Raw genomic sequence first — 16,719 nt, 5'->3', positions numbered from 1 at the left:
GTGGCGCGTGCTGTCTGCATCCTTCCCACTGATACTGACTAGACCTGCTGGGGAGCCTGTGTGCACCATCACACCCACATCCCCCCGCCTGTGTGATCCCAAGACGCATTGTGACCAAGACAAACCCAGATCCTTAGGGGACCTACTGTGTGCTCACTGTGTGATGGGACATGCAAAGGAATCAAACTCAGTCCCCACAGGGCCTACTGTGTGCCGGCCCTGTGCTGGGACTTGTAAAGGAATCAGATCCAATCACTAACTTGCGAGTTTACCTACTGTGTCCCCCTTGAAGAGAGAACTCAGTCTCCAAAAAGGGCTTACTGTGTGCCCTGCCAGTGCTAGGGACCAGCAAAGAATTAGACCTAGTGCTTGTCCCCCAAAACCACCTATGATGTTGCCCCACTCCAAGCTGGGGACATAGAACTCAGACACAGACCCTGAGGAAAGCCTACCCCATTCTGGGAACCACTGAAACCCTAGAGATAGCCTACTGAGAGGACCTCCTGTGGGCGATGCTGGGGATTCAGCAGTAACCAAGAAAACTCTGGACCCTGCCTGCCCTTAGGAAGCTCACAGTCCAGTGGGGAGACAGACCCATCATCAGACAGGGACAGCCCAGAGAAGTCAGGTCTGGGATGGGGAAACACCAGGGGGTTGAGGGAGCTCAAAACAAGAGACCTGACCTAGTCCTGGGCAGGGGTGGTCAGGGAAGGCTTCCTGGAGGAGTAAACAGCTGATCTGAGAAGTCAGGTAGGCAAAGACTGTTCCAGGCAAAAGAAACAGTATGAGCAAGGCCTGGAGGTAGATCTCACAGCACTGTTCAATGAACTAAAATATCAGTGTGGTTGGAAAGGGGACCATGGGTCAGTTCACAAAGGATCTGTGCACCATGGTAAGGAGCCTGGACTTTGTCCCAAGGGCACAGAGGAGCCATGGAGGGGTTAAGCAGGGGAGGGATTTGGGCTTTAGGAAGATCTCATTGAAGGGGTTGAATGCAGGCATATAAACAGGTAGTTCCACAAATAATTACAATATTGATGAAGATAGAATGTGTACGAGGCCCCTGACTCTGTTAAGCCTGGACACTGCACCAACACAGTATGTGGGAAGCTTTGGAGGCCAGACCAAGAGGAGGGATAAAAACAGTTCTCTTGCACAGCTCCCTCTCCCAATCCTCAGAAGGCCCTTTATTCACACAAGAAATTCACTCATTCAACAAATATTTATGGAGCACCTCCTATGTGCCAGGCACTGTTCTAGGTGCTGGAGATACAAGGGTGAATAAGACAGACAAAAATCTCTCCTTTACAGTTTTCTATTACATTGGGGGAGACAAAAAAAAGTAAACACAATAAAAGGAAGGACAGAGTATGTGAGAAGTAAGTGCTATGAAGAAATAAAGTGGGGAAGGGAGATAGACTGACAAGACGGCAATTTTAAATATTTGGTCTGAGAAGGACTCACCAAGAAGGTGACATTGGAGCAAAGACCTGAAGGAGGTGAGGGAGGGAGCCAGCAGCAGGAAGAGTATTAGGCCAAGGGGACAGCAAGTGCAAAGGCCCTTAGGGGGAAGCCAGCCTGCATGTTTAAGGAACTGCGAGGAGGCCAGCGTGGCTGGAGCAGTGGCAGTAAAGAAAAGAGGGGTAGGAGATGAGGGTATAAAGAGGGCCAAACTGTTAGGTCGTTTGTAAGGACTTTGGCTTTAGACTAAACGAGTCAGCCCAGACACCAGGGGAAGATTCTAGACCAAGGAAGGGAAGTGATCTGAGACATTAACAGGGTCCCTCTGGCTGAGTAGACAGATTGTGGAGAGCAGCAGGGAAGCCAGGAGGCCAGGGAGTGGGCTACTGCAGTAGTCCAGGCTGGAGGTGCTGGTGGCTTGAACCAGATGTGGCAGAAGATTCTGGATATATTTTTTAAGGCAGAGCCAACAGGATTTCTTGATAGATCAGCTCTGGGGTGTGATAGAAAGATAGGATTCAAGGACAACTGTGTGACCAGAAGGTTAGAGTTGCCATTTCCCGAGATGGACCAATTTCGGCCAGACCCTCCACAGACCTAAACTTTAACTCTTAACCCCTCCTCTCCGTGATGCAGGGCTTTGGTTTCTGAGCCCTCAGCCACCCAATTCTTTGCTCATTTGTGCCGTCTGAGGTTTGGGGAAAGACGGTAAGGAGCAGGGAGGTGACGTCTGGGCAGTCCTCATAACAGGAGAAATGATCCTGGGAGAAAGACTGGTTAATTTTCAATCCCTTAAGAATTGACCCCGTAACAATCATAACGAGGATAGGGAGTTTTGTGTTTTGTTCAGAGATGCATCCCCAACCCTTATAGAAGTACCTGGTACAGGGTAAACCGTTCAACAATAGTTCTTGCATGAATTTAGTTCTTCCGCTTGGATATCTTCCCCACCCCACTCTCCAGCCAGCCCCAGGACCCAGAACTCCCGTCTCCAAATAACGACAGGTAAGCAACGTGAACCGGTAACCAGGAGGCGTCTCCAGCGCTACCACGGAACCCTTAGAAGTGCCCCTCAAGCTCTCGATTGGGCCGGGAGTGATGATGAACAGGCATTCAGCCCAATAGGAGGTCGGAGTTTGCAGGGATGGGCGTGGCCTGGATGGCTTCGGGGACCGCCTCCCCGTGGGCGCTCTAGCCGCGAGGAAGACTCCCCTGCGCTCCTCCTCTCGCGTTTCCGGCCGGTCTGAATTCCGCTTCCGGCCCGACGCTGGCGTCTTTGCTGAGGGTCACATTGAGCGGGGAGCTGCTTCAGGGGCGTCTTAGGTGAGTGTGGAGGGCTCGGGAACCCGCGGCCGCATTCTGGGGAACTGAGGAACTGGAGCCTAGCTTCCCCGAGAACGAGGTGGGGTTTCCGGGCGGCGGCGGCCGGCCTCCCGGGGCCCTGGGGTCCTGTTCTGTTGGTAGTCACAGCCGACGATTATTTAGTTCTTCCTGAGTGCCAGGTAACATCCCAAGCGCCTTATATTAGTTCCTTTAATCCTCCGTCTAGCCCTGTGAGGTGGGGCCTGTGGTTATCCCCTTTTTGGCAGTGAGGCATCTGCGGCTGAGACATACTAAGCTGCTTAGCCGCCGACCAGGGTCTGAACTCGATAGTGTGGACGCGGTGCTCTTCATCACCGGGCGCAGGGGTGGTCCCCGCGGCCTGCCTGGGCCCAGCCCAGCTCCCTGGGGTCAGGCCACTCTTCCCCCTGGGACATCGGAGGGGCCGCAGCGTCCTCCCAGACCCACCCTCACTCCCAGGTAGCGGGTCGACATCTCGCCCAAAACCACTCCCGACCGCGTCTGTGCCCCAGCGGCCAGTGTTCTGCATCCCCGTCCCCACGTCCCCCGCCCCCCGAAAGACTCTTCTCTGGGGCCCCAGATCCCCAGCACTAGTTTGGATCCCTTGAACTTAATTAACACTGGCCTGCTCACTTCTATGTAATCCCACGACTCCTCGAATTCTCTGGAATAGAGGCAGTTCCTCTCGGATTCCCTGGCAAAAACTGTGTCACCTCATAAGAGACCTTATAGCAGAAGTGTTTAACCCCGGGTCCACAGAATGGATGGAATTCAAGGGGTGCTAGTACTTGAATGGGGGGAAAATGACATCTGTGTTTTTACAAGTCTGTAGTTGAAATGTAGCGTTTCCTTCCGTTTGGAATGGAGGCAGCCACTTGAGTGGTATTAGCATCGTCTGTGACTTGGTCAGCAGTCAAAATCACAGGTCATCTTACATCACATTATGGTTGCAGATGTCACAGAGTATTGTTTTCACTCATGATTATTTCAAAATTATGGTAGTTAATCCTCAGCTACATATTAACTGGTTGTCTCTGTGATCCTATGCAATTTTTTAATGCACTTAAGCATTTTCTGAGAAAGGGTTCCTTAGATCCCTGAGGAGTTCATGGCACCAAAGAGATTAAGAACCTCCAAAGTGTAGGTATGTCACTGATTGAGTGTGGCCCCACCACTGGTATGCATATGACCTTGGGAAGTCACTTAGACACCCCGTCCCTTGTCTGTGAAACAGAGATAGTAATAGTCCCTGCCTTTTAGAGTGGCCGTAGGAGTAGAGTGTGTACAGCAGTGCCTGGCCTGGAGTAAGCACTCCGTGAACGTTAGCTAGTGTTATTTGGGGACAAATAAGGCCTGATTTTACCGCCAACCCTGCTGTGACTTCTACATTTAGTATCCACTCCTTTGCCTCCAGGAGTCAGCACCATGGCAGAAGACATCAAGACCAAAATCAAGAACTACCAGACTGCCCCTTTTGACAGCCGCTTCCCCAACCAGAACCAGACCAGGAACTGCTGGCAGAACTACCTGGGTAAGCAGAGCGTGGGGGTGGGGGGGATGCAGACCTTCCCCTGGTCCCACACCTCAAGTCACTCACCTTTTGCCTCCTCCTAGGGGACCTATGCATCCCAGGCGTCTTCTCTTTTGTTCTGGACATCCCACCTTGCAGGGCCCATGCCCTTCATCACCAGCTGTATTCAAGATCTGGGCCAGGGTCACAAACTTTGATCCCTATGATGATTGTTTTTTAAAGATTTATTTGTGTGTGTGTAAAGTATAACACATACAAGAAATACATAAAACGTAATGTACAGCTAAATGAGTAATTCTAAAATGATTTCCCAGTGTAACTATAACCTGGATAGAAAACTATGTACTGCCAGCGCTCTGAGCTCCCCTGCGTGCTGCACGCCCTTTCGTGGACACAGCACCCGACTCTCCCCACACCCGACTGAGGGCGGTCACATTTTGGTTTTATCACCACTTTTAGGTTGCCACTTTGTGAGCATTATAGCTACTGTACATATTCTCTTGTGTTTGGGTTTCTTCATTTGACAGTTTTGCGGATTCGTCCATGCTGTGGCGTGTAGTGTGCTCATTTTCCTCACTGTACAGTTTCTCAGTTTATTCATGGACACTTGCATCATTTCCAGTTTGGGGCTCTTATGAATGCTGCTGCTGTAAACATCCTTATAAATGTAATTTGATGTCCCTGTGAATACTTTTCTCTCTAGGGCATGTGCCCGGGAGTGGAATACCTGGAGTAATTTTTTTTTTTTAGTTAATTGCCTACTTTTAAAAACCAGATTATTCCCCTCATGTCTTCCTCTCTAGGATGCCAGCATCTTGACATCAAGACCATCTTCCCCTTCCATTGCCCTGGTTCTGGACTTCCATAATCCCCACACATGCCCCTCATGTTGTCCCATCATTCCTGACCCGAGAATTTTATGTTGAACAGTAGTTCTCTAGGGGTTGCAAAATCAATTTAGTGAAGTCTGTCTAGCCCTTTTTTTTTTTTTTTTTTTGTGAGGAAGATCAGCCCTGAGCTAACATCCATGCTAATCCTCCTCTTTTGGCTGAGGAAGACCGGCTCTGAGCTAACATCTATTGCCAATCCTCCTCCTTTTTTTCTTTTTTTTTTTTTTCCCCCCAAAAGCCCCAGTAGATAGTTGTATGTCATAGTTGCACATCCTTCTAGCTGCTGTATGTGGGACGCGGCCTCAGCATGGCGGGAGAAGCGGTGCGTCGGTGCACGCCCGGGATCTGAACCCGGGCTGCCAGCAGAGGAGTGCGCGCATTTAACTGCTAAGCCACGGGGCCGGCCCTGTCTAGCCCTTTGTAGTACGCGTGTAAGGGTACGCAGTCTTTGGAAAACTTGTTTTGTGCGTGTGTGTGTATATAACTGGTTGTGAAGTAAAAAATATTTCTCTGAGTTTTGATCAAAAATGTGTTTCCAGCCCTTGGTCTGGGCTGACCCTGACCCCTTTCTTCACAGACTTCCACCGCTGCGAGAAGGCAATGACTGCTAAAGGGGGTGATGTCTCCGTGTGCGAATGGTATCGGCGTGTGTACAAGTCCCTCTGCCCCATATCCTGGGTACGTGCCTCCTGCTGGGCCCTTGGGACACTGGGGTGGGGTCTTAGCAGAGAGGAGTGACTTGGTGGGAGCTCATCCGCGAGAGGCAGAGGGAGCACGGGGCATCACACTGTCCATGGACTCGGCCTTTTCTTCCTGGAATTGCCTCCCTTTGGTCCTTCCACCAATAGTCTCGCCAGTCAGGGCTCTCAGCCCAGGTGACCAGGGCCATCCGCTTGCTAGATCCATCTTGCGCATGCACTCTACAAACACACACTCAGTGCCGCATCCCTGTCCCTGTGGAGCTCACCAGCTTGTGCAATCCTGTCCCGTTTTTATTGTAAACATTTTCAGGTATGCATAAAAGTAAGATAATGCAGTGACTCCACATATACCCATTACCCAAATTGAATAGTTTCCAGATTTTTCCACATTTGCTTCATCTGTCCCTTCTCTTCTTTCCTTCACTGAAGTATTCTGAAGCAAATCCCAGACAGGTCATTTCACCCCTGCCTACTTCAGTATGCAGCGCTAAAAAACACGGACACAGTAAGGCAGTGCTTTTCGCCCTGATCTGGATTTATGTCTAATGGTACTCTGTTCTATCAAATCAAAGACCCCGTTGACTGCAGGAAACATTGAGAGATATTTGAATTTTTTTAAAAAATACTGGAAATGACTGTAACAAGCCTGCTAATTTCAGAGATGTTAAAAAGAAAAACCGTGTGTCCTAGAATCAGAATATGATCCTATTACAAAAGTAATAGTGTTCATTTAGAAAAATAAAACACGTGAGCAGTACAGTAAAATAAAAAAGTAGAAGCCCTCCTGTGCTCCCCAGTCCGCCTCCCCTGCGGTAACTGCTATTAGCTGATTCCCTTTTCCTCTGTAAATTTATATACATAAGCCTGGGGCACTTGTTCTCTATGGACGGTTCATACTCTCTTCTGTCCTGTGACTTGCTCTGACTTTGTGTGTCTTGGAGCCGTTTTTTATGAAATGCATATAGATCTGTGTATTTGTTTTAATGTCTTAGAGGTGTTTTTATTTAACTGGTCCCCTTTTGATAGAGATTATGTTCTAATTTTTCAGTATTTTAAACATGGTGATGTACATCTTTGGGGCTTGTTTCTTGAAAACAAATTTTTTTTTTTTTTTTGTGAGGAAGATCAGCCCTGAGCTAACATCCACACTAATCCTCCTCTTTTTGCTGAGGAAGACCAGCACTGAGCTAACATCTATTGCCAATCCTCCTCCTTTTTTTTTTTCCCCAAAGCCCCAGTAGATAGTTGTATGTGATAGTTGTACATCCTTCTAGTTGCTGTATGTGGGATGCGGCCTCAGCATGGCTGGAGAAGCGGTGTGTCGGTGCACGCCCGGGATCCGAACCCGGGCCGCCAGCAGTGGAACGCGCGCACTCAACCGCTAAGCCACGGGGCCGGCCCGAAAACAAACTGTCTTAACGGCCCTCTGCCACAGCTCACTTGGTTTACCTCCTACCTCACGGTCCACACTGTCTCAAGTGTCTTTGATGACCCTGTGCCCTCCCAGATTTCTCTTTGTCCCTGGGTGATCTTGGGTAACATGATGCTGTGATCCCATAACATCCCCCCTCCAGACTCAGGGCCTGCACTGGGTGCGTGCTGGATGGGGTCCCGGTGTGGCCCCCACCCCAGTCTCCAGGGCCTGGGCCTGCCCTTACCTGGGAGCATCGGACTGTGTGGTTCCTCCCCTCGGGCGCCTGTTGTGTCTGCCCCGTGAGGGCTGGCTGTAAATGCGCTCTGCAGAGGCCCCTTTATACCCAGCAGCCCTGGCTCATTTATTCCAGAAACTTGGTGAAGTAAAAATAAGTGTTTTCTTATTGCTGCTGTTTGTTTTTGTTTTTTATAAGCAATACAACCACTTCACAGAGACTTGAAGAAATAGAGGAAGGGGCAAAAAAAAGTTCCTCCTCCTCCTGACCTTGCAGATAGTATTTTAGCATCTTCCCGGTGTTTCCTGTGTATTTTTTTAATCAGTCTCTAATCCCAGTATGTGTATTTTGGGAGGGGTGGGGTGGGAGTCTAGCATTTTTCATATATGAACATTTAAAACATTTTTTCCAACCATTTTTTATTTTCTGGTTTAAAAAAATCTTTAGTTTCTCCATGGAAAATAGCATTGGCTTTTTGTAGAATCTTCAGAAGGTGAGATTTATATAATGTAGAAAGTGAAAGCTCCCTAGTCCTCCCCTTTGGGTCCTAAAGTTAACTTTCCTTAGTAATTTAGTGTAAATCTTCCGCCTCCTTTTCTGTGTGCTACTGTATGTATATGTGTAGGTGTGCGTTTATATACTTTTTTAAGTATAGATATGGATCATATTCTGAATACTGTTTTGACTTTGCTTTTTTACTTACGTGCATTGTGTAGCTACTTTCATGTCAGTCCAGTCTGCTCGATTATTGGGTAGCCATTGTCTTTAATCGGTAAGAAATGCTCTCCCTTTAGCTGGACTCAGTCTTTTTCCACTATTCTAAATGATACTTCAGTGTACAATTCCATTGCAAGAAATGTTTTCCCCTCTACTGGAATGGTTTCCTGCATTTCCTTTCCATGGACTGGGATTATTGGGCAAAGAGTAATTTGCCAAAGGAGCAGACCAGCCTGATCCTTTAATTTAAAAAGAGAGGGAGAGGAGTTAAACCCAGTGACTGAGAAATTCACACATAGAGAACTCTGGGCTGTAGATGGCACAAGTCCAGTATGAGGCAATCCAGACGAACCCCAGACACAAAAAGATGTTCATCCCCACTCAGGTCATCAGAGAAACGCAGCTCAAGACAACAGAGAAATGCTAGTTTTCACCTTGCAGTCTGGCACAAGAATTACACTGTTCCTGGCTCCGGGAACAGTGCTGCTAAGTGTTGGTAGTTCTGAAAATTGGTCCAGTCACTTTTGAGGTCAATTTGGCAGGATCTTTCTTTCTTTCTTTTTTTTTTTGTGAGGGAGATCAGCCCTGAGCTAACATCCGTGCTAATCCTCCTCTTTTTTTGCTGAGGGAGACCGGCTCTGAGCTAACATCTATTGCCAATCCTCCTCCTGTTTTTCCCCAAAGCCCCAGTAGATAGTTGTATGTCATAGCTGCACATCTTTCTAGTTGCTGTATGTGGGACACGGCCTCAGCATGGCTGGAGAAGCGTCGTGTCGGTGTGCGCCCGGGATCCGAACCCAGGCTGCCAGTAGCAGAGTGCGCGCACTTAACTGCTAAGCCACGGGCCGGCCCCGGCAGGATCTTTCAAAATGAAAAATAATCATACCCTACATGTGGCAGTTCCACATGTAGACATCCTACAACAATGTGCACTCACAAGGATGCCCACCCCAGAGCTGTGTATAATGGGAACATTCAGAACAGCCCAGGTTAGATCAGTGATGGCGCGTTTGTCTTGATCTACGTGACAGAACACAGGGAGAGCTCTCAGACTTGTGCAAAAAGCAAGTTGCAGGACAATCTGTAGTATGGCCTAATTTAAGTACAGAGTATCTGTGATGTGTATATGTGTGTAAATAAGATAGGCAAGTACATGGCACTTGCTGTGGGCCAGCTACTTTGTAAGCACTTGATATCATATAAGGGCAAACAAGCTAAAAACTGGGATGAGGTAGGTACTATGGTTAGTATCCTCATTTTACAGAGTTGGAAACTGAGGCCATGAAAGGCTGAGTAATTTGCCCGAGGTCACAGAGCTGGGAAGTGGTAGAGCAGGGACTCAGGATCAGTCTTCCCTATCCATGCTTTTATCCGCTGCCTCTAATACAGAGCATGTAAATGTAAGGAAGGTGTATAAAAACGAGTATGCTTCTGACTGCCTGTAGGAGGGTCCACAGGTTGCAGAGTGTTACTTCTGGGAAGTGTTAACAGTTTGCTCTGGGCCTTCCCAGCATTTTGTGTGTATGCATACATCGGTGATCAGCAGTAGGATCGCACTCTATATTCTGTTGGGCACCTCTTTGCACTTGACTGTGTCTTGGAGATCCACACGTGCTGGAGCAGAGATCAGCCTCTTTTTTCCACAGCTGCCTAGTATTCCTTTTTTCCTCTCTTCTGACAAACATCACTAGGTGTTGACTCTGGGGTTCCTGAAGTGGGGCACAGCCACACTCCTGAAGCTCTGTACAGTCACATATCTCCTCTGTGCCCTACCCCCTCAGTGGGTCACCTCATGTCAGCTCATTCAAGACAATGCGTCCTGTCTTTCCAGCTCATTGCTGGTTCCCAGCTCCGGGAACGGTGCCACTACTGGCCTGTCGCAGGTACTGGGGTTACTATTGACTGACTGAACGGGTGGGCAAGGTGAGGAAGACAAAAGACGTCTGCTCACCTTGTTTCCCCACAGAGAAAGGGAGTAACACTTGCTGCCTGTCCACAGGTGCAAGCCTGGGACGACCGCCGGGAAGAAGGCACCTTTCCTGGGAAGATCTGAACTGGCTCCACTCCATTTCTCCTCTGTCCTCTGTGCTTCTCCCAGGGTGGTGAAGGGGGACCTGGCTACGTGGTGATCCCCACCCTGGGATCCTGAATCATGGCTTAATAATAAATACTCGTTGGAAAAGTATAAGACTGTGAGTGTGTAAAATATGTGTATGATTGGGCAAGAGGCTGGCGTGGAGTTAGTACCTTGACCAGTAAAAGGGGCTTCAGGGTGATTATTTTTGCTATTTTGTTTTACTTTTTTGTTAACTTTTATTTTATTAAACTTTCACCACCTCCTGTGTACCAGACAATTGAGTGAGTGATTATACGAAAGAGCGTCAAGCCCCTGTGTATGCTGAAACTTGTCTGTATGTTCCCCTTTATGATTTGTACAATGTTTTTAACTTTTTTGTAATATTTTTTTTTTTTTTGTGAGGAAGATTGGCCCCGAGCTAACATCTGTTGCCAATCCTCCTCTTTTTGCTTGAGGAAGATTGTCTCTGAGCTAACATCTGTGCCAATCTTCCTCTATTTTGTATGTGGGATGTGGGACGCCGCCACAGCATGGCTTGATGAGGGGTGTGTGGGTCTGCACCTGGTATCCAAACCCACAAACCCTGGGCCACTGAAGCAGAGCACACGAACTTAACTACACCACCAGGCTGGCTCCTACTTTTTTGTAATGTGTGAACCATATGAAAATAATATAATAAAAACTCATGTCACCTAGCTTCACCAGTTATCAACAAAGGACCAATCAGTTTCACCTCTAACTACTTCCCTCCCCATCTAGGAAATTTTAAAGCAAATCCTACAGATCATATTTCATCCAGAAATAAGTAAGTATATGTATCTCTTAGAGATACAGATTTTAAACATAATCACATGGCCATTATTACGTCTAAGAAATTAACAATAAATTGTTAATATCATCTAATACACAGTCTTCTGCACAATGTGAAATTTCTCCATTTGTCCTGGGCCGCCTCTATCATGTTGATCATGGTGACGATTGGAAGTCATTTAAGTAGGCAGAATTAAGAAATGTTCTTTCTCGATCCCCCCGAGGAATTGCCGCACAATAACAGTCCAAAATATCATTCACCAAACTTGTCAGCAGGGAACTCCTGAGACAGCGTGACCAGAGAGCACTATGTCGGGGCCGAGTTGGTGTTTCCTCAAGACTGCTCAAATGGTTGTGCAACAGACATCTGAAGCATATTCAGATGAGCAGAGGTGATTCTTATATTGAGGAAAAATGGCCCAAGGGAGGGATCTTCGGAAATGGCTGCCTGTGTGGAGGAGGGGCTGCACAGAAGGCCCCAGGGCATGCACAGGGGCTCTGACAGGCGCTTATGGCCTGTGTAGGAAATAGGAACTTAAACATGCTGAAAATTTCAGATGGAACAGAAAGTCCAGTGAAAAGTCAAGGACGTCCCCGGACCCCAGTCACCCAGTTCTGCCCGGAGGCTGCCACCGTTAGCAGTTTCCCATGTATTCCTCCAGAGATAGCCGTACATCTGGAAGCACTTATAAATACGTATGTTTCATGTATTTGATTTGATAGATTTGCTAGGGCTCTCCTCTCCTCTCTGATCCACCACTGCTTGTGTGCTCGCGCAGCTCCTGCTGCACTGGCCTCTTCAGTGTGACAGAAACTGTGAGCAGATGAGCCACGTCAGTGCAGGCTGGCTCCAACCTCAAGGCCTTCGCACTCGCTGTTTGCCCTTCCTAGAGCGCCCTTCCGCCAGACATCCCCACCGCTCTCTCTCCTGCGTTCAGGTCTTCCTCAAATATAACAGGGCGGCCTTCCCTGACCCCTCGACCTCCCGTTTCAGCTCCCACACTCACTTTGCAGCCCTTCACTCTTTTGTTTTTTTGTGTGTGTGTGTGAGGAAGATCAGCCCTGAACTAATATCCGTGCTAATCCTCCTCTTTTTGCTGAGGAAGACCGGCTCTGAGCTAACATCTATTGCCAATCCTCCTCCTTTTTTTTTTCCCCCCAAAGCCCCAGTAGTATGTCATAGCTGCACATCCTTCTAGTTGCTGTATGTGGGACGCAGCCTCAGCATGGCCGGAGAAGCGGTGCGTCGGTGCGCGCCCGGGATCCAAACCCGGGCTGCCAGCAGCGGAGTGCGTGCACTTAACCACTACGCCACGGGGCCGGCCCTCTTTTCTTTCTTAAAACACTTACTTTTGTTTTGTTTTGTTTTCCAATTTTATTTATTTATTTTTCCCCCAAAGCCCAAGTAGATAGTTGTATGTCATAGCTGCACATCCTTCTAGTTGCTGTACATGGGACGCGGCCTCAGCATGGCCGGAGAAGCGGTGCGTCGGTGCGCGCCCGGGATCCGAACCCGGGCTGCCAGTAGCGGAGCGCGCGCACTTAACCGCTAAGCCATGGGGCCGGCCCAAACACTTACTGCTAATATTCCCTATATTTTACTATTCATCCTTGATAATTGTCCCCACACCACTAGAATATAATTTCCATGAGGGCAGGGATTTTATTTTTTATTGATGTTTTAATAGTTTATAACATTGTGAAATTTTGGGTTGTACGTTTTTGTTTGTCCATCACCATATATATGTCTACCTTCGCCCCTTGTGCCCACCCGCTTGCCCCTGGTAACCACAATACAGTTTTCTCTGCCCATGTGTTGGTTTATATTCCACATATGAGTGAGATCATACAGTGTTTGTCTTTCTCTTCCTGGTTTATTTCGCTTAATGTAATACCCTCCAGGCCTATCCATGTTGTTGCAAATGGGACGATTTTGTCTTTTTTATGGCTGACTAGTATTCCATTGTATATATATACCACGTCTTCTTGATCCAATCGTCAGTCGAGGGACATTTAGGTTGCTTCCACTTCTTGGCTATGGTGAATAATGCTGCAATGAACATAGAGGTGCATAAGCCTCTTTGGATTGTTAATTTCAGGTTTGTTGGATAGATTCCCAGTAATGGGATAGATGAATCATAGGATATTTCTATTTTTAATTATTTGAGGAATCTCCATACCGTTTTCCATAGAGGCTGCACCAGTTTGCATTCCCACCAGCTGTGTATGAGGGTTCGTGTTTCTCCACATCCTCTCCAGCATGTTGTTTTTTGTGTTGGTGATTATAGCCATTCTCACGGGTGTGAGTTGATATCTTAGTGTTGTTTTGATTTGCATTTCCCTGATGATTAGTGATGTTGAACATCTTTTCATGTGCCTATTGGACATCTGCATATCTTCTTCGGAGAAGTGTCTGTTCATTTCCTCTGCCCATTTGTTGATCGGGTTGTTTGCTTTTTTGTTGTTGTCTAGTTGTGTGAGTTCTTTATATATTATGGAGATTAACCCCTTGTCAGATATATGTTTTGCAAATATTTTCTCCCAGCTGGTGGGTTGTCTGTTCATCTAGATTCTGGTTTCGTTTGTCTTGTAGAAGCTCTTTAATCTGATAAAGTCCCACTTGCTTATTTTTTCTTTAGTTTCCCTAGTCTGGCTAGGCATGTCATCTGAAAAGATTCCTTTATGACCAGTGTCAAATAGTGTGTTGCCTGTATTTTCTTCTATGAGTTTTATGGTTTCAGGTCTCACCTTCAGGTCTTTGATCCATTTTGAGTTAATTTTTGTGAATGGTGATAGCAGATGGTCCACTTTCATTCTTTTGCATGTGGCTGTCCAGTTTTCCCAACACCATTTATTGAAGAGACTTTCCTTTCTCCATTGTATGTTCTTAGCTCCTTTGTCGAATATTAGCTGTCCGTATATGTGTGGTTTTATTTCTGGGCTTTCAATTCTGTTCCATTGATCTGTGTGTCTGTTTTTGTACCAGTACCATGCTGTTTTGATTACTATTGCTTTGTAGTATGTTTTGAAGTCAGGGATTGTGATGCCTCCAGCTTTGTTCTTTTTTCTTAGGATTGCTTTAGCTATTCGGGGACTTTTGTTGCCCCATATGAATTTTAGTATTCTTTTTTCTATTTCCGTGAAGAATGTCATTGGGATTCTGATTGAGATTGCATTGAATCTGTAGATTGCTTTAGGAGGTATAGACATTTTAACTATGTTTATCCTTCCAATCCATGTGCATGGGATGTCTTTCCATTTCTTTATGTCATCATCGATTTCTTTCAATAATGTCTTGTAGTTTTCATTGTATAGGTCTTTCACCTCCTTGGTAAGATTTATTCCTAGATCTTTTATTCTTTTTGATGCAATTGTAAATGGTATTATCTTTTTGAGCTCTCTTTCTGTTATTTCGTTATTAGCATACAGAAATGCAACTCATTTTTGTAGATTGATTTTGTACCCTGTGACTTTGCTGTAGTTGTTGATTATTTCTAATAGTTTTCCAATGGATTCTTTAGGGTTTTCTATATATAAAATCATGTCATCTGCAAATAGTGAGAGTTTCACTTCTTCATTGCCTATTTGGATTCCTTTTATTTCTTTTTCTTGCCTGATTGCTCTGGCCAAAACCTCCAGTACTATGTTGAATAGGAGTGGTGAGAGTGCGCAGCCCTGCCTTGTTCCTGTTCTCAGAGGAATGGCTTTCAGTCTTTCGCCATTGAATATGATGTTGGCTGTGGGTTTGTCATAAATAGCCTTTATTATGTTGAGGTACTTTCCTTCTATACCCATTTTGTTGAGAGTTTTATCATAAATGGATGTTGTATCTTGTCAAATGCCTTCTCAGCATCTATTGAGATGACCATGTGGTTTTTATTCTTTGTTTTGTTGATGTGGTGTATCCCGTTGATTGATTTGCAGATGTTGAACCATCCAGGGCAGGGATTTTTTTAAAAAATATGTTATTCCCCCTTTCAACATTTTATTATGAAAATTTTCAAGCATACAGAAAAAGTGGACAAACAGTATAATGGTTGCCCTTATACCCACCACCTGGGTTCAACAGTTGTTGACCTTGTGTCATATTTACTTTGTATATGTGTACACGTGTCCAGACATCTTGGAACTTCACTCCTAAATACTTAAGCATGTATCTCTGAAAAATGACATGTTCCTTCATACCATTATCATGCCTAAGAAAAACACTAATTCCCTAATGTCTCATATTCAAATTTTCCAAATTGTACCCAAAAAGTCTTCTATATACTGTAGTTTGGGTTTTGTACCAGGATACAATCAGAGTTCACATTGTACATTTGGTTTTTAGGTCTCTACTCTTTTTAAAGTTCTACAGGTCGGGCCTGTGGCTTAGCGGTTACGTGCGCGCGCTCCACTGCTGGTGGCCCGGGTTCGGATCCCAGGCTTGCACCAACGCACTGCTTCTCCGGCCATGCTGAGGCCGCGTCCCACATATAGCAACTAGAAAGATGTGCACCTATGACATAAAACTATCTACTGGGGCTTTGGGGAAAAGAGGAGGAGGATTGGCAATAGATGTTAGCTCAGAGCCGGTCTTCCTCAGCAAAAAAGAGGAGGATTAGCATGGATGTTAGCTCAGGGCTGATCTTCCTCACACACACACACAAAAAAGTTCTACGATAGCCCCCACCCCCACCCCGCCTGCCCTTGTAAGAGGGAATTTTCTAAGAGACCAGGCCAGCTGTCTTGTAGAATGTCCCCGCTCTGGATTTGCCTTATTGTTTCCTCACAGTGTCATTCAGCTTCTTCCACCATCTTCTGTAGTTCTTTTAAACTGGAAGCTAGCTCTAAAGGCTCAATTAGATGCAGGTTAGGTATTTTTTGCAAGAATCCTTCCTGTGTGTATCTTCCTTACCACTTCCCATCAGGAGCTACCTGATGCCAGGTTGCCCCGTTAGTGGTGGCCAAGTCTAAACCCTGGAAAGGTGGTGGCCACTAGCTGTCTCCTCTGGAAAGATCTGTTTCCATTTTTGCCATTGGCAAATGGCCTGTGGGGAGGTGATATGGGGAACGGTTCCGCCACGTCATGCAGCAACCTTGTGCATCTCCGCGTAAGCCATGTTCACAATACTTAAGTGTGGTCTGACCTGAACCTTGGCAGAACGCCCATTATTCCTCCTGAAACAAAGGGAGATGAGCAGTCTTGCAAAGAGCTACCACGAGACAGTTTCTCCTCTGCCTCTCTCTCTCACAGGAGACGGCTAAAGACTATTTCTCATCCATCTCCCTCGTCTCAGTTGAGCATAAGAACTCTCCACCTCACTCCTCCGTAGGCGTAGCGGCAGGCTGTAAAACCATTCTAAGTTACCATGCTGAGCACCTTACCTGCCTTATCTCAGACCTTCTGACAACTCCATCAGCCAGGGATTATTACGACCCCGATTTTACAAGAGATGAAACTGACGCTACCATCCCCCCGCCAGTTCATGGGGCTGTGGGTTTCCCTTTAGTGTGTCTGTGTGGAAAGGGTTCAGTGCAGGAGAAACCGCCCAGGCATATG

At 46.6% G+C, this 16,719-nt stretch overlaps 1 protein-coding gene across 1 annotated transcript; it reads left to right on the top strand.

Annotated features, from left to right (window-relative positions):
• The first annotated feature begins 2,684 nt into the window (after window positions 1–2,684).
• LOC131397827 (cytochrome c oxidase subunit 6B1) lies at window positions 2,685–10,634 on the top strand. Its single transcript, XM_058530941.1, has 4 exons — window positions 2,685–2,784; window positions 4,217–4,333; window positions 5,801–5,901; window positions 10,290–10,634. The coding sequence occupies exons 2-4, from the start codon at window positions 4,228–4,230 to the stop codon at window positions 10,341–10,343; spliced, it is 261 nt and encodes an 86-aa protein (XP_058386924.1). The 5' UTR covers window positions 2,685–2,784; window positions 4,217–4,227; the 3' UTR covers window positions 10,344–10,634.
• Window positions 10,635–16,719: the final 6,085 nt, after the last annotated feature.

Source organism: Diceros bicornis, chromosome 34, assembly GCF_020826845.1.
Source record: "Diceros bicornis minor isolate mBicDic1 chromosome 34, mDicBic1.mat.cur, whole genome shotgun sequence".
Classification (NCBI taxonomy): domain Eukaryota; kingdom Metazoa; phylum Chordata; class Mammalia; order Perissodactyla; family Rhinocerotidae; genus Diceros; species Diceros bicornis.
The sequence above is the reverse complement of the archived record's forward strand: the minus strand, read 5'-3'. Positions and strand labels throughout refer to the sequence as shown.

Bases quoted from the DNA above. Each gene is read 5' to 3' on its own strand.
- LOC131397827 (XM_058530941.1), top strand. From the start codon at position 4,228: ATGGCAGAAGACATCAAGACCAAAATCAAGAACTACCAGACTGCCCCT. The intron at 4,334-5,800 runs GTAAGCAGAGCG...CTTTCTTCACAG, and splicing joins CTGCTGGCAGAACTACCTGG to ACTTCCACCGCTGCGAGAAG. The intron at 5,902-10,289 runs GTACGTGCCTCC...GCCTGTCCACAG, and splicing joins CCCTCTGCCCCATATCCTGG to GTGCAAGCCTGGGACGACCG.